At 37.4% G+C, this 25771-nt stretch overlaps 1 protein-coding gene across 3 annotated transcripts in view; it reads left to right on the forward strand.

The window, feature by feature from the left end:
- The window catches only part of PTEN (phosphatase and tensin homolog), an 89948-nt gene extending 66206 nt beyond the window's left edge, over nucleotides 1–23742 (forward strand). For all 3 annotated transcript variants that reach the window (XM_034662385.1, XM_034662384.1, XM_019794265.2), the window contains exons 5-8: nucleotides 10459–10600; nucleotides 15367–15533; nucleotides 17481–17705; nucleotides 20269–23742. In XM_034662385.1, the coding sequence (XP_034518276.1) occupies nucleotides 10459–10600; nucleotides 15367–15533; nucleotides 17481–17705; nucleotides 20269–20454 (720 nt within the window). In that variant the 3' untranslated portion in view covers nucleotides 20455–23742. The remainder of the gene's footprint in view (nucleotides 1–10458; nucleotides 10601–15366; nucleotides 15534–17480; nucleotides 17706–20268) is intronic.
- The last annotated feature ends 2029 nt before the right edge of the window (nucleotides 23743–25771 follow it).

Below are 25771 nucleotides of genomic sequence, written 5' to 3' on the forward strand. Positions count from 1 at the left end.
AAAAAAAATAAATTTTAAAAAAAGAGTATTCAAACAGTTAAATGAGAGCTTTCAGAGTAAAATTTGAGTCCCCTGAGCATTGTTGAACTTTTTTCTTTACTATCCTGGAACTGCAAAAGAATTTTGAGGCTGTTCAGAATTAATCTCTGTACAGGAATCAGCTTTCCTGAAATGGGCCTATTTTGACAAGGCTCCTCAGTTTACACCCTTTTTTACTGATGCTCAGGCATTTAGTGGCCCCTGACTTAACTACAATAAATGCAGCTTGACGTTATAAGTCTTACAAATATAATGCTGAAGGCTGCCTTTAAATCTTTGAAATTTAGTTGTCCAGAAATTTCCAGATATGTCACATGTTTAACTAATGGTTAGGGTGCTAGTGAAATAATATATTTTTAGCTTTTAATAAGTATAATTTCATCATGAGAAATGAGCTAAGCTGAACATGGTGAAGCTGTTGTTATACAATTATGGAATTCTTCCAGGGAAGTAAATATCTTATAGTAAATATGATTGATTATCCAATGTAGTTTTATTCTTGGAATACCTGCTGAAAATTTATCCTCTTGCCAGTCTTTCCTTTTAGGTTGAATCTATAGATTTCCATTTTTGTACCTGTGAACCATTATTACAGGAGATACATATATTTCATCAGTTTTTCAGCTTATATAGCATTAATTTTATTAAAACTTGTATCCTTAATTTCAGTTGTAGGGAAACATTTAGAAGAAAGTTGTGTTCTGGTGACGTTTCTATGGGAGGATACTGTTTCTTCTCCTCCTCTTTCTCTTCTTCCCTCCTTCCTCCCCTGTCTCCTTTTTCTCCCCCTCTCTCCCCCATTCCTATCCGTCCCCCTTTGTTTTGAAGAAAGAAGAGCCAGGTGTCATGTTTTAGCGAAGAATTTATGGACTTGGCAGGGACCTTCCTCAGCATAATCTGGTGCAGTCTTGCCTTTGCCTCAGCCGGCTTGGTGCACGGTAGAAGGCAGGGAGGTGGGTGCCCGTGGACCATACCGTGTGCTGTTGTGTTCGTGATGCCCAACAATACTTGAGGCTTTGAGTGGTGCAGAGAAGTCAGAGTACAACTGATACCTCCTCTCAAGAAACGTGCTTGCTGAGAGCAGGATAACTACTTGAGGGAAGGAGAGTCCTTCTTTTACTCAGTAATTTAGAAGACAACTATGTTAACAGTTCCCTAAGAGTCACTCCTTCACAGATTTGGTCCTTTTACTTCATGAGTAAAACAAGCTGTCAGCACTTCCCTGTCCCACCCCCAGGAGAGCCTGGTGCAGGTTAACTCTCAGGGCTGGTTCCTGTCTGGTCCTGCGCTTCACACTGTCTGCACTTAACACTTAACGTATCTGAACGAGAATTAGCTCACAGCATTTATTGTAAGCTGTGAATAGAGTTAAAGCATCCTACTAATGTTGGTAAGTATATATTTTGGAAAGATTTCCCAGATTTCTGAATTCAGAGGCAAACTTTTGTTACATGACAAACTTACCCAGAATTTCTGCTACTCCTCTCTCTTTCCTTGCCTTCCCCCTCCTAGGATGGTGGCAGGTAAAGTAAGCATTAATCGTTATTTTCTTTGATTGATCTTTTAGGAAAAAAATCTGAGCTTTTGATTTCTTTTTTGTTTTGCTTTCAAAGCAATTTATTAGAGATAAAATTCATATATATTATGATCTCGGTACATGAGTTCATTAGCTTATGTGTAATGAAGACTTAAACTTTCTAGAAATAATAAATATTAACTTATCCTGAGTGATCCCAAGAAGAGGAAATTTTCCAGTCTCTCTGAGGAATGAATTTTTATGGCCTAATCATATAGTCAGGTTACTTTTTTCTAGTTACTTACTAAAGTGCCCCATATGGAAACCTAATAAAAATTTTAAATTTTTCTCCTCACTTAAAATAAACTGTAATTCTTCTCATTTTCAGTAAAAACAAACCAAAAAGAACTCCTAATATAATATTCTTTTTTTTTCTAACACATTAATTCTTCTGGGCTAAACTGTGTTCCTCTAATACATGGTATTTAAGCCTGTTATACACTCTATGTATTCATAAAGTTATAAGGTTTTTATGCCTTGAAGGAATTTAGCAATGATTTAGTTCAGACCTGTTCTAATATAAATGATCAAATAAATCTGTAAAGATCTGTCTATCCTAGGTCATTTCATCTGCCCGTGTACTGACTCAAAACTGTCTCCTAACCTCAAATCTAGTATTCTTTCCACAGTACTGTGTTCTCCTGTCCAGATTATTCTTCTGTATTATTTTGTTCCCCAAAGTAGAAATAGAAACTTAGAAAAAAAAAAAAAAGTAGCTATCTTACAATATATTAGAACTCTGTCAGCTTCCACTCACAAAAGCCCAACTCAAAAGAACGTAAACACAAGGAGACATTTATATTGCCTTATATAACCTTAAAACTCTGGCCCGGGCTTAGATGCTTAATAGGTGTCGGTAATCTCTCTCTCAGCTCTCTCCTTTGCTTTGTATGTCCTTTCTTTTCAGGCAGGCTGCTTGCAAATAATAGCCAGGTATGACTCCTAGCAGACCTACGGTTACATCCTGGCTACTTTAGCAACTGCAGGCGGAAGAGAGCTACAGTTTGAGCAAACATCCTAGATTAGGTTTTGATTTACCTGGATTAGGGCATGTACCCATCCCTGAACCAAACTTTCTGGCCAGAGGCTTGGGATGTATATCTGATGCTGAAGAAGAGAGCCCATCCCATCTCCATAAAACCACAGGGGGAATGATAGCTGCCCAAAGGGGAAAGGACGCTGTGCAGAGAGAACCGTGCCAGTTGTGTGCTTCATATTATTCTGAAGGGCTCTGGGATTCATGCTGCACTATTGTTGATACATAACTTACAGTTAGTTTCATGGAACCAAAGCACTATAATGCTCTAAACTTTGGAGGTTCTTCATAGATGGGAAAAATCGTGCTGAAACACGTTGTGACTTCTTTCATATTACCTTCTTAGTTTGTGTGCTGTTAGTAAAGCCCAGGACATGGGAGTATAAAGTTCTAGAATCAGAGTCCCGTTTAGGTTCGGGTCCTGATTTTGAACAGGATAACTATGTGCCATGGGACTGTCTTCTTATCCTTGAAATAGAGGTGATAGTATCTGTCTTACGAAGTTGTGGTAGTATTGGGGATATAGGTAAAGTGTCTGGCACTTAGCTTAATATACAATAACTACTTCTGTATGGTATCACTGTAATAATAACCATTCCTAGGAGCTATATTTCTCCCTTTGTTGAATTACTTTCCTGTAATAATCTTGTTGTGAACATTCTGAAACATACATTTTCAAGCTTCAAGCAGACACTATTATTTTAAAACATCGACATTATTTCTCAGTTTAGAAGTGCCAGTGAAAAGTTTACTGAAATAGAAAATTACTTTTTTAACTGAGGAATCTAGATTATGAATTCATCTTAGAGAAGACAGTCTGAGGGTACTGATGCACAGAACGTGAGCAAAACATTACATATCTTGTGTTGTGGGATCCAGGTGGAATTCTGGCCTGGAAGTACTATATGATGGTCTCCTCGGTTTGAAAGATGTGTGTAACCCATACTTCTAAGTTTCTGTTTTTTAAGAGATTAATCATATACAAGAGACTTATATAAAACAACTCAGGTTAGAAAAATAAGTGGTTCATTAAAGATACATCAGGCAAATGTAAATTTCAAAAGCAGATGACCGGATATCATTATCAGAGTGCATTTACAACAAAATGTATAAAATTAGATCAAGAATGTCATTTTATATTAACACGGGGTACACCCCACAAAGAAGACTTAACCGGTATGAACTCTTATGTGCTAAACCTAACATCAAATACAGTAAGAAAAGCTGGAAGAAGTGAAGAAAAAAATTGATAGAAAAGCAACAGTAATAGGAATCTTTAATATACTTGAAGATCAAGAAGGTACAAAATAAGAAGATATATAGATGACTCAAATAATATAATAAAAAGTAGCCCATATAATGTATCTTTTTTCTTTTTTTGTCATCCACAAAACAGTTACCAAGATTGATAATTCTTTAGGCCAACTACAAAAAATTCGCATCTCCAAGTAGAAATATATAAACCCCATTCCTTGATTATAATTCAGTATGCTAGAGACTTTTTAAATATGTAATTTTTTCCCCCATTTTTTAAAGATTTTATTTATTTGAGCGTGAGAGTGTGTACAAGTGGGGGAGGAGCAGAAGGGGGAGGGAGAGAGAATCTCAGACCCTGCACTGAGTGTGGAGCCCGACACGGGGCTCGATCTCACGACCCTGAGATCACGACCTGAGCCGAAACCAGGAGTTGGATGCTGAACTGACTGAGCCACCCAGGAGCCTCCAGCTAGAGATTTTTTAAAAAACGTTTAATCAAATCAGATCAACCATTTGGAAGTATAAAACTAGTTACTTAAATAATTTTGGTCCATGGGGAAATACAAATATATTTTAGAGATTATTAAGATAATAACCAGTAGGAGGGAGGGATTAATTGAGATAAAAATATAAATTGTGAATTAGCAAGCAGTAAACCATTTGAACTAATAATTTCAAACACTGGTTGAATGAAGTTGCCTATAAAACCAATACACCTCTTTTAAAGCTCTTTTCAAAGAAAAAGGAGAGAAAGGGGAGACACAAATATATTAAGTTTGAGAAAGGTCATAAAACTACACTGTGGAGGTAATTAAAAATTATATTTGGGTCCGTGCTAATGAATTTGAAAATTTCAATGGGAAATAAGCAATTTTCCATGAATATCATTACTTCAAGGTGAAATCCAAAATTTGAACAGACCATAAGAAAGAAAATGTGTGGGAGCCCTCAAGATGTACCTAATCTGAATTGCGTTTCAGGTGGCTGCTGTCAACCCTGAAAGTGTCAGATGATTCTGTTATCTAAGTTGGTCTAGGTGTTAGAATATATGTGAAACTTCCCAGATGACTGCTTGCAGATTAATGTCCTTAATCTGATAAAGATAGCATACTTAAAAAACAGCAAGTATAATATGGGAGAAATTAAGTACTTCAGTTTGGCCAAAAGGAAAAGCACATTCAAGGGAGTTGTGAGAGATAAGAGTGGAAAAGAAGTTGGGCTGTATTTTTATTTTGTTGTGGAATTCCAGTGTGTGATAAGTTTTCTTATTTGGGTTGTCACTGGGAAACCATTTAGCATTTTGAATTGTTAGTCTGATTCATCTGACACTTTTATAAAGTTAATCAAAGAGTAGGTATAAAAATAGGTTGGAGAATAGATAAATCAGAGGCTGGTAATCATTTGGCTATTGCAAAATTGCAGGAGGTGATTGAACTAGAATGGCCACAGAAAACTAGAATTGATATTTTGAGAGGTGTGTCACAAAGTCTGGATTTTGGCATCTGAACGTAGAAATCTACTAAGAGTATCCTACTGCACTTAACCGCTGGTGTGCTTTCCGTGTTGTGTGGACAGTGTGTGTGTGTGTGTGTCTACGTATGTACGTATGTACGTATGTATGTACAGGTGGTTGATCTGCTGACCAATCTCTGCCTTTACCGCGGCCTGAGCCTTTGCTACGTGCTGGGATTTCCTTACTCCGCTCTTCTATAACCCTGTATAGATCACTACTCCCTCTCAGATTGTTTCCTTTACTCTAGCAGGAAGAAGATGGCATCATCAGTGGTTGAGTGTAAACTCTGGAGTTGGAGTACTAGGGTGAAACTTAGTTCCATTACTCACAAGATGTTTGACCTTACCTCATCTACAGACTGCTGTTACCAATAATACCCACTTCATGAGTACTAAATTATATTTATGAAAATACTTAAAAGAATGCAAAGAACATGGTAACAGTTCAATAAACAGCAGCAGTGATGGTACTAGAAGAGGTTTTAGGCTCAGGTGCTGGGAAAAATAGTGAATATCATTAATAGAAATAACAAGAAGAAGAGGAAAAGGAAGAGGAAAGAAGAGGAAAGCTTCAGGGGCGCCTGGGCAGCGCAGTCATTAAGCGTCTGCCTTTGGCTCGGCGTGATCCCGGCGTTCCAGGATCGAGTCCCACATCGGGCTCCTCCGCTGGGAGCCTGCTTCTTTCTCTCCACTCCCCTGCTGTGTTCCCTCTCTCACTGGCTGTCTCTCTGTCACATAAATAAATAAAAATCTTAAAAAAAAAAAAAAAAAGAAGAGGAAAGCTTCAATTTTTGAATATGTTGTGTTTTAAGTGCTTCCGAAATTTCCAAGTAGAAATGTCCAGCCAAGTATTAGAAATTCTGGACCAGGAATTGGGAATAAAGCCATATTGAGAGACACAAGTTTTGGAGTTAATGTGTTAGACTGATAATTAAACTACTGCAACAGAGAGGATTGACAAAGAGGGGCTCACTCAGATCAGATTTTCAAGGTATGCTTACATTTAGGGAAAGAAGAGAAGAGATAGCCAGTAAGGGTAGGAGAAAACCTTCGAGAGTGTATTCTAGGATAGAGGCAGAGAATTTTCAAAGTTGCAACAAAAAAGGATGTAGGATGGAACTAAGAAAATAGTAGGAAATGACTGTTAGTGACTATTAAGAACTAACGACCATTAAGAAATCAACCTCATGATGATAACAGATTCCTATGAAGTAAGGAGAAGGAGGGTGACAGTTTGAGAGAGATATAAGATTTGGGGAGAGTGTGCATTTTCAGTCCTTAATTGTTTTGGATAAAGGACAAGGGTTACCTGAGCTGATTATTAGGAGGAGACAGGTAAATCAAAGACAAATGCCAGGGAGGGGATAATTAATAGAGTAGTTGCCGGAATGGAAGCCAGGTGAACATGCAGAGGCACTTTTGTAAAATATAAGGAGTGAAAAAATGTTAAGATGGGAGAAGGGAATTTTGAGAGTGCCCACACTGGATGACCTCAGGGTTCCCAGTAAAGCAGGAGCTACACTCGTTAAGGGTGATGTCTAGAACAGGATAGAAAGAGAGGTGGGTTGAACAGAGTGCTGAAGTCATTGCTCAGTTTAGTAAATGTGTACCAGAGGAACGAGGTACTGGAATGATAGAGATTGGGAGTGGTAGGTGAGGCTGAGTAAAGGCCGTAGACCTTGAGAGGAACACCACACATCTTCCCCAGCCATCCTTCTGGTCCGTGAACGTAAGGGAATGGAAGAAGCAATGGTGGCCTTTGAGATGATGGCTGGGAATGTGTTATGAAGTTGACCTGAAGAATGCCAAGTGTAGCTAAATTAGAATGTTTTAAAAATTGTCTTTGGTTAAGAATATAAGTAACATTCTTTGCATTTAGAGTGGAAAAGAAGAGTCATTAGTGGTAGAGGGTGGATACTTTGGGGATGTAGTTATAGACCAGTTTAACTTAAATGTTCTTGGTTAATTTAAATGAAAAATGGAAATTTTGAAAACATGTAGTTATTTTTTAATCTCCAAGAGTGAAGTTCAGCCCTCTTTTCATAGGTATAAAATAAATTCTTTTTAAAAGATTTTATTTATTTATTTAGTGGAGAGAGAGACAGCCAGCGAGAGAGGGAACACAGGCAGGGGGAGTGGGAGAGGAAGAAGCAGGCTCCCAGCGGAGGAGCCCGATGTGGGGCTTGATCCCAGAACGCCAGGATCACGCCCTGAGCCGAAGGCAGACGCTTAATGACTGAGGCACCCAGGCGCCCCTATAAAATAAATTTTTGAAGATCGTAAAATGTTCATTTCTTAGATTTTAAAAGAGATTTTAGTCTTTATTGTCAAAATGCTGTAGGTAAAACATGCACATAAACCATTGTTTTCAGTATATGCATTCAGGAAATAAAATATTTGAAGTGTGTTATAAATTGCATTGTCAATTTAGTATGGAAGTTGTATTCATTTTATTTCAAAATCTGGATTACAGTATGATTCATTGTATCGTTAATAAAATTTGAGAAAGTGTGCATCGTGGCCATGAGAGATGAGACTGGAGAGAAGGACATACTATAATGCTGTCATCCGTACCTATTTGAACCTTCCAATTCTGTTATTTCTGCTAATCTGAACGCATTGAATTTGAGGGTGCTGCTAGGTAGGAATTGCAAAGTTAAGCTATAGAAGCCAAATTATGCATGATTTGATAGCAAAAGGATTAATTAATTAAATGGTGCTTTTCAGTGTTTTTCTTTGAATTTTTTCAGTAATTTTGTTCAGCTTATATTTATACACAAATTACTCATCCATTGTTGACATCTAGTAGATTCATACATTCTTTCTCTATACATTTGCCTCGCCCTTTTGGTAAGGATTAACTCCGTATATAAAAAGCTGCATTATAGATGTGCTGCCAATCACTTGCTACTTGAGAAAAATGAAAGCTTTGAAAACCTTTTAATTATTCATACAAACTTACACCAAGAAGGTAAAGAGGAGAAACTCATCTATCATTCCACTAAACCCCAACAAGTAACTTGACAGCTTGGTCTTCTTATACATTCCCATTGGTTTAATTTTTTGAATTTAAATTTAATTTTATTTAATTTTTAGACTAAGTCATAAATTCACATGGTTCAAAAAAGATTCCTTCCTGCCCAGCCATCGTCCATCTGCTATTCTCCCCCCACCTGCTTTGCAGTTCTGTTTTTTATCTTGATAAATATGAATAAGTTGTTTATTGAAGTAGCATTAAATAATGTGATATAGTAAACCATTTTAAGTTTAAGCACTTTTTATTTATAATGATTTCTAACATTAGTTTTTTGTAGGAGCCTTTCACGGTAATACTATTTTACTACTTTAAGAAAATACACAGAACCAAAATTCCAGTTCTTCCAAAATTATACTTCAAATGTAGATAGGATTTCTAAAACTGCTAATTAGGATTTGTGTAACATTTTGTAGGTTTAGCGTGGTTTTGTGTAACTGCATTTAGTGTTTACTCCTCATGAGAATCCTGTGAAGAAGACAGGGTAGGTATTGTCTTCATTTTCCTGAGGAAACAAATCAGAGTTGGTGTTTTGACTGTCAGCTTTCAAATCCAAGTCCTCTGATTGCGTGGTCTTTGCACTATAGCCAGAATCTTAAATCATTTGTCCTTATTGGAAATGGCTTTTATCCGTTTTTTGACATTTTATGTATTTTTTAATTGTAATGAAATCATGCTAAGCTTTTTAAAAAACAAACCTGAGAATACTAGAGTGAATACCTGTTTACCTGCCCTTCTGTGTATCTATCTTTAAACTCACATTCACGTACTTTATACTTTCCATTAGAGGGAAGAAGAGAATTTGTGTTCAGAGTGTTTAACACATGGGGAGATTCAGATGCCAGTAATAACCTAGAAGTACTGCAAATTCTTTTTTCTCTTGAATATACTTTTTAAGTTTTCTGCAAGCCACTTTTTTTTTTAAAGATTTTATTTATTTATTTGACATTGATAGAGAAAGCCAGTGAGAGAGGGGACACAAGCAGGGGGAGTGGGAGAGGAAGAAGCAGGCTCATAGCGGAGGAGCCTGACGTGGGGCTCGATCCCATAACGCCGGGATCACGCCCTGAGCCGAAGGCGGATGCTTAACCGCTGTGCCACCCAGGCGCCCCATTCTGCAAAGCCACTTTTAACTGTCAGACATCTTCATGTTATTGTTTGCCTTCTCTTCGTAAGTTAAGTGCTTGGACTTTGGTGAAGCTACATGTGTCCTAGGAAAGGAGCCCTCAGGCCTCGTGTATTCGGCAGCATTAGTGGGTGCCTGGCTGCACACACTAGATTGTTTCCTTCAGATAAACACATGAACTATATATATATATTTTAGCATTTGTAATACTTACATTTTCTCAAACATTCTGCACATCCCTGGTTTCTTCTGCAAAGAGAGGTACGTAGCTCAGGGACATCTCTTAAGTACCTGTTACCGAAGTCTTGCATCCATCTGTGCCAGCCACAGATTCCTGTGTTTATCGGGGGTCTGAGCCCATCATCTGTTGCTGCTGCTCTTTCTGCCTCTTACAGGCACTATGCCTCTATGTGTTCTGCTGATTCTGATATACTTTTGCCTAAATCATAAGTCACCAAGCTTTTGAGGAATTGTATGTTCAATGCAAGTGCATACACTTTTGTGGGGAGCCCTGCGTGTGACGAGCACAGCTGCAGTGCGGGTGCCTTTGACAGTTATTTTGGGTACACAGAGGCCCGTGCTTGTTGGGTTCGTGGGCTGGAGCACCAATGTGACCGTTGAATAAATGAGGGTATTATGTTAATTATATTTAAGGGAGAAAAGTTATTCTCATATTTTCCTTTGTACTGATGTTGCTCTGATTTACTCTGTTGTTGAGCTGGATTTAAATATTAATCATTTAAGGTCAAATTTCTAATGTATATATGTTCTTCAGTGGGTACAACCCAGTTACCATAACAATTTAGTAAAATAACTATAATGGAATTTTTCTTTTGAATTTGGCTTTTCTTTTTTTTTTTTTTTTTTCTGTCCACCAGGGAGTAACTATTCCCAGTCAGAGGCGCTATGTGTATTATTATAGCTACCTGTTAAAGAATCATCTGGATTATAGACCAGTGGCACTGTTGTTTCACAAGATGATGTTTGAAACTATTCCAATGTTCAGTGGCGGAACTTGCAGTAAGTGCTCTAAATTCTCATCCTTCCATGTATTGGAACACTTTTCTGAACATATCTAGATGTTTACATAAAAATCTAGAAAGAAATTTACCACACTTAGAATTTATGCAGGGGTATAGATTTCTGCAGTATCCAAACTAAGCAGCTCACTCGTTCAGCACATTGGTCTAAGGAAGCCAAGAGCAATGGGTTTTAATGTCTTAGAAGCCAAATTATATTTATGAAAGAAACATTCTTTGCTACATCTACCAAATGCAGCCTAAATTGTGACCAGATGACTAAAACCCTATCTCAGTAGAGATCCAGTATCAGAGTAGCAGTGGGATTCCTTAGTTTCCGGTGTGGGGGCAGGACCAACTCCTTCCTATCTTAGGAAGACTGGATATTGGTAATAATGGTGACAGGGACAATAGAAGGAAAGGAAAAAAATTATAAGACATGGTGACCAGCTGAAATATGTTGAGTGAATAGGGTTGAGTCAAAGTGTGTGGAGTATTAGAGACAACCTGGATTTAGATCCAAGTTCCAATCCTAGCTCTGTCATTCCTGGACTATAACCCCAGGCACCCCGTCTACCTGTCTTTATGTTTGCTCGTCAGTAAAATGAAGATATTTTGAAATCTGAAATTTTTCTAGATACGTGACATACTAAATAGAGATCATGTCAGTGATATCTGCCTCGCATTGATTTCTCCCTTACCCTAACCTCTGTGAACTTCCCTCAGTCATCCCGATCCTGTTCTGCTTCTCTGCTATTCTTGGCTGGAGTTCTTAGCTAGACTGGTAGGGGCCTTAATACTTAATACCCAGACCCAAAGCAGTTAGTCAAGAGAGAACGCGTAGAAGGAAGTAATATCCAGCCCTGTAAAAGACCAGACTGTTGCTGCTCTTTTCTGTAACAGAATTTTATATTAGTTTCTGCCTTGACAGTGATCAGTCATGTTTTCGTGTTTAAGAAATATGTTTCATTTATTGAGAGTGCAGTTTTGTAGTTTGTAGATAAGAGACCACTACAGTATTTCTTTGAATACCTCTAATAATATTTCAGTGAGATTTTGTAATTTGTTAGTGATTTCAGTTTTTAGTTTTAAGTTTTGCTTCTTGAAAATATTTATGTAATCAAAAAATTTCTATCCCTAACCCTAACCTAAACCAAGGAAATTAAATTTCTTGGTGGTGTTTGTCTTTTTCAGTGAGGTGTCATCACCTTCATCGTATCTTTCCTGTATTCTTAGAGCTGGGCAACTTTATCATAGGCCACAGATTTATTAATAGGGCATGGTGCAGGCTTCTCAGAGACCTCTTTGGTGCTGTCGTCATCTCAGTAGTTTTTTAAAGTGCTGGTAAAAGGCACAGCACAGGGAATGTGGTTACGGGCACTGCAGTAGTACTCCGTGGTGACCGGTGGTGGCTCCGCTGGGCAGAGTGCAGCACAGTGTGTACACTTGTGGAATGACTGTGTTGTACACCTGAAACTAATGCCACACTGTGTGGCAACTCTACGTCAAAGTAAATAATAAAGTTTTTGACAAACAAAAACTTCTAACTGTAAGGCACTGAACTGTCAGAGATCATTGACATAGGAACTTAACACATTCATAGAGGAGAAGGAAAAAGGAAGAAAAAATTCCTGTTCTTCCTATAGGATAAATATCAGGTGTAAGGGCCAAAAGAAAGGTATAACTTATTAGGGAGATAATAAGGGAAAGAGAACATTCAGTTCAAGAATCTTCCTATCTAGTGTAATTTTTTTCACATTGGCTTATCTAGGAAAAATCTCCTATCAGTTCTGCACTGCCTGCTGACACTTAAACATTGTAGTGGATTTTCGTGCTTTGTCTCTTTTCAGTATTACATTTAAACTTTTAAAAATTACTGACTACTGAAAACTTTTTAATCTTTACTAATTTTCTAGTTCTCCATGTATGCCCTGTGATTTCATACTATGTATTGAAACTATAATACATAATTGAATGGGAGGTTATATGTATAAATTATAAATGGTATATTCAGAAAAATAAAAGTTCTGAGGGTTGTCAGTTTCATGGAGGAAGTCCAGCTCTTCCTTGAGCGTGGAGAAAGCATGCCGTTGTGATTGGCATTAAAACTGAGGGAAGCATTGCAGGCTTGACTTGAGGCACAGCAGTAGGACATGCATGGGACCCCGGGAAGAGAGCAGGGTGGGCTGTGTGGCCAACTGTCAGAGGACCCTGAATGGGTCCATCAGACTTGATTTGATAGATGCTGTGGCATCAGTGACAATTGGAGAGGCTTACGCTCTGTTTGAAGTCTGGCTGTGTAGGAAGTGGTGACCACAGGATGGGGAGCCTGTGGGGGAAAGGAAGCCAGTTACGGGACATGCTGTAAGCCAGATGTGCTTTGCTAAGGCAATCAAATGGGATTTGATTGCTCTTTCCTTTGCCGTTTATATCTAAATAATTTGTCAGTTTTGATTCTGGCCATGTGAATAATTCGCAGAAAAGGGAAGAGAGAAAAATGAATCTCAGTGAGACTTGGAGACATGAATGTTTTTGGTTTTTAAACATGTTTTAGTCAGGTCCATGGTGAGCTGTTTACATGAGGGTCCTCAGTGGGTTCTTGAAAGTGTTGGTTTGGATCTTTGGTGAGAGCTAGATCTGGTATTTTGGGAAGCATCAGGCAACAGACATAGTAGCTATTAACTAGCCTTCTGGGTAAATGTGGTACAGGGCTAGAGGATGGGAAGGCTCAGGGCAATGGAGTGGGAGGACTGAGACAGGCGAGTTGCGAGTTTGGGTTCAGGAGTTAGGTTGGGACTTAACTTTGAGGAAAACGAAGTTGTCAGGGTCAGCAGCTGTTTTCTTATTGGATTATTGTCCTAATATTCCCAAAAAAGGGAAAAGTTACTATACTCTTTACATGTAAAGTGGTTAAAACGTTAGTAAAAGATGATCAGCGTGATTTTCTGTCAGTACACAATACAGTGTATCAATATGCATATGTCAAAACAATTTAATCCTGATTTTTGTTCACCGGGGATTGACTTGTCATTTCTTTAGAACACAGTCAGTTGTATCAAAGAGCAAATACCTGACTTGTGTCTTAGAAGTCAGCAGAGAACTGGACTGATGTTGTGCTTCTGATAAGTTAGGTCTTAGAGATCCAAGATGGAAAATTCATATTGTAAAGGAAATTATTTTCTTTAGTGATTTGAGGAAATCTTTTCCACTTCTTTTTATTAAGACTTTTTAACTTAGTTTTTGGGGTAAATCCTAAGTAACGCTGATTTGTAATTAGCTTATGAATGGATTATACAGTTCTAGAATTCTGAAGATGCACATTTTAGATGTAGTTTAATTGAAATCTGGCTTATACCGTTAATATGCTTCTTAAGGTCCTAAAATCAGGCTTATCAGATTCTGAACTGGTAGAGTCTTAATAAGATTACAAGGCATTTTTGTCCTGGCTGATTTTTATCACAGCTTTGAAATCATATCTTTTTGTTTGCTTTTTCAAGCTAGACTTTATAGTGAAATTTTCAGAATCACGTAGTCTTGTAAAATGGCTTGCTCTACTTTGAACCTTTAGTGAGGGAAGTGAAAATTATCGACCAATTGTTACTGTAATGTTTCCCCTTTTTGGAGTGCCCTTTTTCTCGTGATGACTGCCTCACAGATTCGTATTAGAAAAACCTACCAGGCCATTCTCAGACCTACTGTGTACTGTGTGCATGCTGGTGCTGCTGTAAATGCTGCACAGATGGGCCAGTCCCTGTTCAGCAAACTGAAAAATGCATCCTGCTTGGGTCAGCCTTTGCCTTTTTCTCACTTGTTGGTCACATTGATGAACAATGTGATATTTCTTTTTGCATCTCTAAGGATGATGCCTTTTAGTGTTGAGGATTTTATGCCTGTTTTTATATATGTGTGTATTTTCATGTACTTTTTGCAAGCTTAGGATTTTATTTCTTGATTGTCTTGGCATATTTCCTTCAAGACCCACTTCTTATTTGTAAGGTTAATTGCTAAAACATATAATCCTTTACTTTATTTTAAAACAGACAGGGGCCAAAGCCAAAAATACTTGTCAATGAAAATGGAGTGTGTTTTGGAGGGAGGGGGATTTTGCTGCAGTTTGTGCTTGAGTCTGTTGTATTTCTTTGCAGACATTTCAAATCTCTTTCTTCCTGTTTTTCATGATGATGGCTTTATATCCCTTTAAGAAATAAAATGTGAGCTATAGGTAAAATAAATAATGCTTAATATTTTTATAAATATTGAGTCTTGTGTTTAGGGAATTTATTATAACTTTGTTATAGATTCTCATGCGTCTTGTGAACATGTAATGATTTGTGTATTGTGGGTTTTGTTACATGGTGGAGACATTCAAATACTGCGGCAAATATCTATTTTTAAAGTTACTTTTTACGTGGTTCATAATGTGCCAGAAAATTATTTTAGCATTTTAATTATAAATCTAATTTATATTAGATTCTTACTTTTAATGTTAAAGTCTTGCAGTTATTGTCGTGCTGTTGGGACTTAGTATTTGTGAAGTAGAACCAGTGAATAGAACCTTGTGTTGAAGCTTCAAATTAGGGAAACTTTTGTACTGATTATACTATTTGACATTTTTTAAAAATATTGATTTGTTTTCGATCTGGGTTACAGATGCAGAATTACTGCTTTGGGTGTATTGCTAATATTAACCATTAAAATGGTTTTTGACAGTTTGACATGTGAAGGCATTTCCTGCGAAATGATGCTAACATGTATTTAACCGTGCAGATCCTCAGTTTGTGGTCTGCCAGCTAAAGGTGAAGATCTATTCCTCCAATTCAGGACCCACACGACGGGAAGACAAGTTCATGTACTTCGAGTTCCCTCAGCCGTTACCTGTGTGTGGTGACATCAAAGTAGAGTTCTTCCACAAACAGAACAAGATGCTAAAAAAGGTTTGCACTTTACCTTTTTTGGGAAGAATGTCCAAAATCTCCATACTTTGAACAGTAACCTCAGATCTTTTGCTTAAAATATTTGGTTAGGCAGAAATCATTCCGTTAGGAGAGATTACAGGGTATTTTGTGACTGGCCATCTAATGAATTATAATTGGTTTTCTGTTGGGTCTGCACATGCTTTGCTTACTATAGCACTGATGAGCCGTCATAATGGTAAAAAGTCTTATTAGAGGAAAAGCCCTTATGTCATTGTAATTTGAGATAAATTTTCTTTAAGCTGGGTTATGCAGAGAAACTTTGTAAAAATATTAAAGATTGCATACCCCATTAAGTCAGTTATAGTCCTTTTAGACAGGATGATCAGTTACTGAGGAAAAAGTTAGCAAGGGGCCATGGGCCATGAGTTTGTAAAAAAAATTTTGTCTTTAGGTATAAATAAGATCTGTGTAAGATCTGTGTAATGATACCACTTTCCCTCCATTTTGGTTTATTTTTCCTAAGACTACATCATTTTATGTTTAGCTTTCTCGAAGTTATTGAATATTTCGAATTTTAGTTAGGAGAGCGATAAGTATGCAAAAGAAGTAATAAAGAATGAAAAAAATGTGGTATTAAATATGCAGGTTTAGAAAGTTAGTGAAGTTTGCCTCTTACTGAGCCATAGTTAGGGATTTAAACAAAAACAGGTTTAATATAATCAGTACCTATACAGAATCCACATTTTTGGAGATTTAAATATTGCTAGCTTATGTTCTTCTGACTCTAGGTAAAATATGTATACAGTTAGTAACTCAATAACTTTGCTAAAATAATTGAAATTAACAAAAAAAATTTTTTTAAAGACTTACATATGAGATTGCTAGGTACTGTTAACAGATAAAAGGACAGTTAAATGTAAGAAACTTAAGGGTCTTACCATCTTCCTGGGAAAATAGCAAAACTCGAAGGTAAATTAGAATAAAAGATTTAATGGCAATTTAAGGCACAAGCTACGATGTCACAAAGCTGCACATCGTTAACTGCCACGTGACCCCATGTAGGCCAAATTCCAGTCATTGAGAGAGAGGGAGAACATTTTCTGTGTTGATCAAGAAAGGTTTGAAGTGATGAACTTCTGATGTGTTTTTTTTATTAACAGGACCTCGTATTACTTGTAAGTAGTAATTTTTAAAAATAGGCATTTTAAAACATAAAAAAGTCAGAATTGCTTGTCTTCCTTCCCCCATATTCTGAACATTTTCAGACACATATTGTTGTGTAAGAAACTGGAGGCACTTAGTGTTTGTATTGCTTCTATCTGCCTTGCTTCATTGGGAAGTTGTGCTGATATTTCAAGAACTTTTGTTAAAGTAAATTTTGTAATGGATAACTTTTTAAAGATTTTATTTATTTATTTGAGAGACAGAGAAGGATTTGGGGTGAAGGTTGCAGAGGGAGAAGCAGACTCCCCGCTGAGCAGGGAGTCCGATGTGGGACTCTCTCCCAGGACCTGGGGATCATGACCCGAACCAAAGGCAGACACTTAACTGACTGAACCACCCAGGCTCCCATGTAATGGATAACTCGTTGAAACAGAACAGTAAACCCATTTCTGATTATTTAATATGCACATACATACAAACTCAAACATTTTTTTTAAAGCTAACGTTAGACAAGAATGGAAGTATTTTACCTAACGTTTTAAAACAAAAGTAAATTATCTTAGAACTTCTGGAATTACATTTTTGGTCAAAAATTTGAACAAAAGAATGAATAAATGTATGTGAATTGGATGCAACAATAACCGAGTTTGCCAAATATTAGTCTGTATGTTTGTCTTTATCCAAACTATCAAATGACGTGTGGCTTATTTTATTGACTTCTTGGGGCAAATGTTGAATATAGGTGATATATTTTCTTCTTTAAGAAAAATATAAAATTTGTCTTTTTTTTTTTTTTTAAAGGACAAAATGTTTCACTTTTGGGTAAACACATTCTTCATACCAGGACCAGAGGAAACCTCAGAAAAAGTAGAAAATGGAAGTCTATGTGATCAAGAAATTGATAGTATTTGCAGTATAGAGCGTGCAGATAATGACAAGGAATATCTAGTACTCACTTTAACAAAAAATGATCTCGACAAAGCAAATAAAGACAAGGCCAACCGATACTTTTCTCCAAATTTTAAGGTCAGTTAAAAACATTTTGAGGAATTAGTGTGTGGCTGTGTGTGTGTGTGTGTGTGTTTTAAGTGTATAGCTGGTGAAGGACTTGTGTGTCTAAGTTTTAAATTAAGTATTATTTAGAAGCAGTATTTAGGTATCAGTAATGTGAGTTTCTAACATGGATGCACACAGTCAAAAACTGCTTCTCCCCCCGCCTTTGTTGTTGTTTGGTGAAATTTGGGGCAGGGGTTGGGAAGGGGAAGTCAGTTTATGGGATATGAAATAGGAATGGGGGAACAAAGAAGTAAAAGGGAACTCAATCATTTGGGAATGATTCATATGGAATGTTCTTAACTGTTCCAGCTTTTGTCCCCTTCCAATTTATTCTCAACTCCTCGGAGTGATCTTAAAACAGACATGACTGTGTCATTCCTGTTTATACTTTTTAAAGACCTTGTGGTTTTTTGATACGACCTACAAGGACCTACATAATTTCAGCACAGGCCTACCTCCTACATGAGCTCTAGCCACATTCTCCTCCTGCTTCGAGATTCACCCATTCTGGTCTCTCAGTTATTCCAAATGCTAAGCTCCTCCTGCCTCGAGTCTTTTCAGTTCTTTTTCTCTCCTTGTGCCTCTCCACCTTCTGCCTTGTCCCTGCCCTTCCCACATTTGGCTACCCTTCCATGTTGTAGCCTTTGCTTAAGTCTTGGTGCTCTGAAGGCCTTCTTCAATCATCCTCTTCTGTTACTCCCTTTCCGAAGCTCTACTTCCTCATATTATGGAATTATTTGGGTCATTACTTCTATCTATATGTGATGTGTGTGCATATTTCTATTCCTGTGCATTGATAAAAATTTTCCAGGTTAAAAAATCTGATTTGTCAATATTTCCAAGTGGTAGTTTGCCCTTTTTTTTCCTTCCCCTTTCCTGTTTCTCCTTCTACCTGATGTTCCCCCTTCCTTTCACCATACCCTCCTTTCTCTTTTCAAAACTTCTCTTTTTTGCCTCATTCCATTTTTATAATATGCAGCAGGCTTACCGATAGCTGATAAGTGTAAGAATATTGCGAATAATCCTAAAAATAAAATACATATTTTAAGTGAAAGTAAATCCACTATTAAGTGCCTTTAGATCTTACATTTCTTTTAAGTGGTTAGAAGGTCTTTTAGAATCCGTGGGTTTCCATTGACTATCTTTTACCTAAGCCTGCATTTTCCTTATTTATTAGCTTTTATGCTGTGACTTCCTCGAGTTTTATTGTTTCCTGTTTTAATATTACAAGAATATATATTTGTGATTACAAAGAAAAACTATTTCAGTTATCAGTAAACAAATATCATGGTAAGTGCTTATCAACAAACGAAGCAGAGGTGGGATAGAGAAGGATCTTGGTGTGTTTTCGCTGGATAGTTAAGGCCTCTCTAGCAGGTGACATTTAGAGGCCTAAACGAAATGAGTGAACTGTACAAATATCAGGGACAGGACAGAAGGGCAGACACAGAAGCCCTGAGACAAGAATGACTCTCCTGTGTTTGAGGAGCAGTAGATAAGCAGTCACTTTGACTAAAGCACATTAGTCCGAATGTGAAGACATTGGTGTGTTTTCAGCACAGGAAGGATGTCATCTAAATTTTGTCTTTAAAATGTAGACTGGAGAGGAAGTAGGGAGAAGAGGCAAGAACGGAGCGGGGAGGTGAGGTGAGACGCTGCCTCGGGGGTTTAATGCAGGTGCGAGGTGGTGGCTGCTTGGACTAGCGTGGTGGCAGTGGGCACAGTGTGAGGAGAGGAGGTAGAGATGGCGTCATGCAGGTGGACCCGAAAGGATTTGCTGATGGAACAGATGTTGGATGTGAGAGGAGAAGTGATGATGACTCTTGGATAATGGGGGGGGGGCGGTTGTAGATAAAACAGAAGGAGCAAGGGATTTCACAGCAGGTCGGATTGAAGCCTCAGCTCTACTGCCTGCTTGCCCTTCTGGGCCTTAGCTTCCTCTGCTTGGAGATGGAAATACCTGCCTCCTTGAGTTGCTTGACGGTTCTCTTGCCACTGCCTGTGACGGCCCTTCATCCACTGTTAAATCGCTGTCTGTTGTTCGTAACCTTTAGAACTAATGGGATCCCAAACATCATTGTTGGTCAGTGTTTTTATAATACAGTGCTTGTATTTGTTTAGTATTATATTTGTATCAGAAAATACACTGAGGTTTAGACAGGTATTAGGTGCAGCATTCTTTTGGAACTCAGCTATTTGTATGTTGAATTTTGTGATTGAACATACATTTTGTAAACGATCGATGAACTTCAGTGTCAGTGCATTTCTTTTGTAGAATTATTTAGTTAATGCTTGCAGCTTGTGCTTATTAAAGATCAGTATATTAACACCCCAGTGTATTTTTTCAGTGTGTAAGAAGACATAGGAAATCCGAAGAAGAGGGTCCTTTAAAAGACAGCTGCCTGTGGAAGATCCTATTTGTTATCGCATTTTTATAAAAAACGAATCTGCTAAAAATACCTATCTTTACTAAGTCATTTAAGAGTAGTCAGATTTATGGATTTTCCACTTAAACTCTCTCTTTTTTCTCTAGGTGAAGCTGTACTTCACGAAAACAGTAGAGGAGCCATCAAATCCCGAGGCTAGCAGTTCAACTTCTGTAACACCAGACGTTAGTGACAATGAACCTGACCATTATCGATATTCTGACACCACTGACTCTGATCCAGAGAATGAACCTTTTGATGAAGATCAGCATACACAGATTACAAAAGTCTGAATTTTTTTTTAATCAAGACGGATAAAACACCATGAAAACAAACTTGAATAAACTGAAATTGGACCTTTTTTTTTTAATGGCAATAGGACATTGTGTCAGATTACCAGTTATAGGAACAATTCTCTTTTCCCGACCAATCTTGTTTTACCCTCTACATCCACAGGGTTTTGACACTTGTTGTCCAGTTGAAAAAAGGTTGTGTAGCTGTGTCATGTATATACCTTTTTGTGTCAAAAGGACATTTAAAATTCAATTAGGATAAATAAAGATGGCACTTTCCCATTTTATTCCAGTTTTATAAAAAGTGGAGACAGACTGATGTGTATACGTAGGAATTTCTCATTTTGTGTTCTGTCACCAACTGAAGTGGCTAAAGAGTGTTGTGATACACAGGTTCACATCCTACCCCTCTGCACTTGTGGCACAGATGAGTTTGCAGTTGGCTCAGAGGAGTTTCTCAAGGGTTTAGCTACATTGTACTGCATGTGTTCGGGCTAGGGGAGTGGAGGAAGTGCTGGGCTCTGGACCGCACACCACGTCCAGCTGTCTTGCGCACCTCTCTGCAGCACGCTGCGGTTTCATCAGGACGTGTGAGGGATTGGCCGCTGTCACTGCTTGTCGTTTTGTGCATTTTATTTTTTTTAAAGCATATTGGTGCTAGAAAAGGCAGCTAGAGGGAGTGAATTGTATTGGGGGACAGGAATGAACCTTCCACAACTTCTTACGAATCCACAAGTGAAGGGATACAAACATAATGTGGTCGTAGATAAGAAACACAGCAACCATGACTTAACCATACAAATGTGGAGGCTATCAACAAAGAATGGGCTTGAAACATGACGAAAATTGACAATGATCTATTAAATACATTTTCTCAGTTGTAACGCCTTCTCCATCTCCTGTGTGTAATCAAGGCCAGTGCGAAAAGTCAGATGCTATTAGAACCTACATCAGTCAACCACATACACTTACTTTATGAGTTTTCAATCATATACCTGCTGTGGATGCTTCACGTGCTGCCTGCAAGCTTCTTTTTTCTCATTGAATATAAAATATTTTGTAATGCTGCACAGGAAATTTCAATTTGAGATTCTACAGTAAGCGTTTTTTTCTTTAAAGATTTATGATGCACTTAATTCAATCCAATAGCTGTCAGCCGTTCCGCCCTTTTGACCTTACACATTCTATTACAATGAGTTTTGCAGTTTTGCACATTTTTTAAATGTCATTAACTGTTAGGGAATTTTACTTGAATACTGAATACATATAATGTTTATATTTAAAAGGACATTATTTGTGTTAAAAAGGAAATTAGAGTTGCAGTAAATTTTCAGCACCGCACAAATAATAAGGCATTTACTTTTTCAGTAGAAATTGTCCCACATAACGCTTTCATTGATGTTTTATTGAAAGAATAGATTTTTTTTTTAAATGTGCAGTGTTGAATCATTTCTTCATAGTGCTAGACTTAGGACTAGGGCTTCAATTTCACTTCTTAAATATCATATATTTGATATGCCCAGACTGCATATGATTCTAAGCAGAGTACAACTACTATGGTAAAGCTAATGTGAAGATACAATTTAAAAAGAAGTTTTTTCCCCCCCAGAAATTTGGTGTCTTTCAAATTATACCTTGACCTTGAAACATTTAAATATCCAGCCAGTTTATTTCTTAATGGTGTAAAATCTCATTTTCAATAACTTATTGGTGCTGAAATTGTTCACTAGCTGTGGTCTGACCGAGTTAATTTACAAATACAGATTGCATAGGACCCAACTAGAGCAGCATTTATAGGTTTGATGGTTAAATAGATTAGGCAGAACTTCATCTAAAATATTCTTAGTAAATAATGTTGACGTGTTTTCCATACCTCATCAGTTTCATTCAACAAATAAAATTTTTAAATTTTTAACACAGCTCTTAGGGTTTACACATTTGTATTTAAACATTGATATATAGAGAATTGATTGCTCATAAGTTAAATTGGTAAAGAGACAACTATTCCTAAGATCTCAGCATTGAAATTTATATACCACCTTACTTTCATAAAAGCTGAAAATTATTGACTAAAATGAAAATCACCTATTCATGTTTTGATGATAGTTATTAATACTGTTATTTGTTACAGTTTTGGGCACAGTACATTAAAACATAACTTGTGTTGTTCCAATATGTAACATGGAGGGCCAGGTCATAAATAATGACATTATAATGGGCTTTTGCACTGTTATTATTTTTCCTTTGGAATGTGAAGGTCTGAATGAGGGTTTTGATTTTGAATGTTTCAATGTTTTTGAGAAGCCTTGCTTACATTTTATGGTGTAGTCATTGGAAATGGAAAAATGGCATTATATATATATATTATATATATATAAATATATATTATACATACTACTCTCCTTTATTTCAGTTACCATCCCCATAGAATTTGACAAGAATTGCTATGACTGAAAGGTTTTTGAGTCCTGATTAAAACTTTATTTATGACAGTATTCATAATTAGCCTGAAATGCATTCTGTAGGTAATCTCTTTGAGTTTCTGGAATGTTTTCTTCCTTAGACTTTTTGGATGTGCAGCCGCTTACATGTCTGAAGTTACTTGAAGGCATCAATTTTAAGAAAGCTTACAGTTGGGCCCTGTGCCATCCCAAGTCCTCTGTAGCTCCTTGTGAACATTTTTTTTTTTGCCATAATTATTACAGGGCAGTTGAATAAATAGCATCCCCATTCTTTGCTGTGGCACAGGTTATAAACTTAAGTGGAGTTTACCGGCAGCATCAAATGTTTCAGCTTTAAAAAATAAAAAGTAGGGTACAAGTTACATGTTTAGTTCTAGAAAAATGTGTGCAATATGTTCATAACGATGGCTGTGGTCGCCACAAAGTGCCTCGTGTACCTTTACATACTGTTAATGTGTCATGCATGCAGACGGAAGGGGTGGGACTGTGCACGGAAGTGGGGGCTCTAACCGCAGTGTCCGGCAGCATTGCCTTCCACCCTGCCGGTTCAAAAGTTCAATCTGTTTTCATAGAGAATATATATACTAAACATTTCAGTCTGTTAAACAGCCTTACTCTGATTCAGCCTCTTCAGATACTCTTGTGCTGTGCAGCAGTGGCTCTGTGTGTAAATGCTATGCACTGAGGATACACAAAAACATATGATGTGTACAGGATAATGCCTCATACCAATCAGATGTCCATTTGTTATGGTGTTTGTTAACAACCCTTTATCTCTTAGTGTTATAAACTCCACTTAAAACTGATTAAAGTCTCATTCTTGTCATTGTGTGGGTGTTTTATTAAATGAGAGTATTTATCATTTAAATTGTTTAAAATTATTGATTTAAATAACGGGCAGCCAGATGTGATTCTCTGTAACGTCCCCACCCCCCACCGTGTCCTTCAAAGCCTGAAGTTATAAAAACATGGGCCTTTGTCAGCTTGGGATAGAGTATCTGTCTGCCCGTGTTTAAGAGAGGCACTTTTTTTAGGGCCTTAGTCAACACTTAATAAATTGTTCCATGCACATTAAATAACATTCTAATCCTGAAAAAGTTCAAGGTTCTTGAAAAACTGTCCCCCCCACCCTGCCCCTGCACTAAGCCAGATGTCTGAAAGGTAAGTCCCCAGCATGGATTTGATACTTCAGATTTCAACTCGGTGACTTTTCCATTCTTTTTGATTGCGTAGCCTGCCATCAACATATATGGGAAGCCTCATCTCCTCATTGTGACTTGTGCCTTTTCAAAATTGATAGTTCTGAGTAGTCTAAGAGACTCTGTGTACTTGAATCAATCTTGTGATTTCTAGTGTCCGTCGAAGTGTAAAGACTAAGGCATATCCTTTCAACGGAGCATAGTAAGGTCTAGTAAGTGACAGTGTAGCTTGTACGGGTGTTTGGAGAATTTGAGAATAAAGCAGACCGTGTATGTAACAGTGAGATTCCATGTCATTACAGGTTTACATTTTGTTGTGTGACTTTTTAAAAACAGGATATGTGAGTAATGCATAATCATCTAAAGAAGTATGCAAAGTGTGTGGGTATGCATGCACTTCTATTTTGTATCATGAGGTATACCATCCTGGAGTTTTACGTTCCCGTGTTTCATAAGAAGATCTTGGCGATGTCTGAAACGTAGGACTTCAGTGGCACCTTTGTTCCTGCGTGTTTTAGCACACTGTCTTTTGAGCTCTTGCGCTTCGGTGAATGCCACCACCATTTCCACTGAAGTTAAAATCACCCGTGTTTAACCTGCACACTTCCAAAGGCAGACAAAACACCAAAACCCTTAAATCTCATGAATTTGCTACTAACATCCAATTCTTTTTGTTCTTTTATTCCTGCCAGATAACTAGCCACACATCTAAAACTTAGTCTTAAATGACTTAACTATAAATTTTGATTGGCAGTGCTGTTAACTAGCCCAGAGAAAAGTTTCTGGAATGGAGACAGAAATAATCAGTCCAAATTGGTTTACGGACAGTATTTAAAAATTTTTAAAGATGAAATGTTAGAAACTTGATTTTTCTATAGACTTGTACAGCCATAGGAAGCCTAATGATTAAGTTGCTTACCAGTTTTTGGGGGTTTTTTGGTTTGCTTTTTGTTTTGGAGCAAGTTGATTCCCTTATAACCATGAACTTGCTGTTTTTTCCATCCTGCAAGAGTTTCCTCCTTACAAGTGTATCAGAATGTGGGTAGCCACTCTTGGCAAATTCATGTTGGTTGGTGGCTTTAAAAGTAGTTTATGTGAAGACAGGAAAGGATGAACAAGTTCATTGGTGGTGATACCCTCTGGTTCTTAAGTGAGCTCTTTTGAGAATCCTTTCCCATAACAGCAACAATGAAATGATCACTCATAATTCCTCCACGTGGAGACATGGCCATTATGGGTACTTTTTGTGACTATGCAATCATTCTTTCCTGTATCTTCCATGTATATATTTTCTTCAAGAAATGAAATTTGTACTATGCATACTCTCAAAGCCTGTAAGTTTAGTACGTGCGACATGGATTTGTAGGGTGTTGAGTCACATCAGACAATGGACAGTGACTTGATTCTTTCTCATGCTACAGGTGCAGACCGCGTGCAGCTACGGAGAGCCCTCTCCGGGTCCGTGGGTTCATTATGATGTGTAGATGTTAGCATCAGGATAAGTGTCTAAGTAAATAAGATAGTTATGTTTATTTAGCACAGACAAGCTTTACATTGTAGATCTGTCTCCTCAAAAGCCATTTTATTTTATTTTTTTTTAAAGATTTTATTTATTTATTCGACAGAGATAGAGACAGCCAGCGAGAGAGGGAACAC

Source organism: Ailuropoda melanoleuca, chromosome 6 (assembly GCF_002007445.2).
Source record: "Ailuropoda melanoleuca isolate Jingjing chromosome 6, ASM200744v2, whole genome shotgun sequence".
Taxonomy (NCBI): Eukaryota; Metazoa; Chordata; class Mammalia; order Carnivora; family Ursidae; genus Ailuropoda; species Ailuropoda melanoleuca.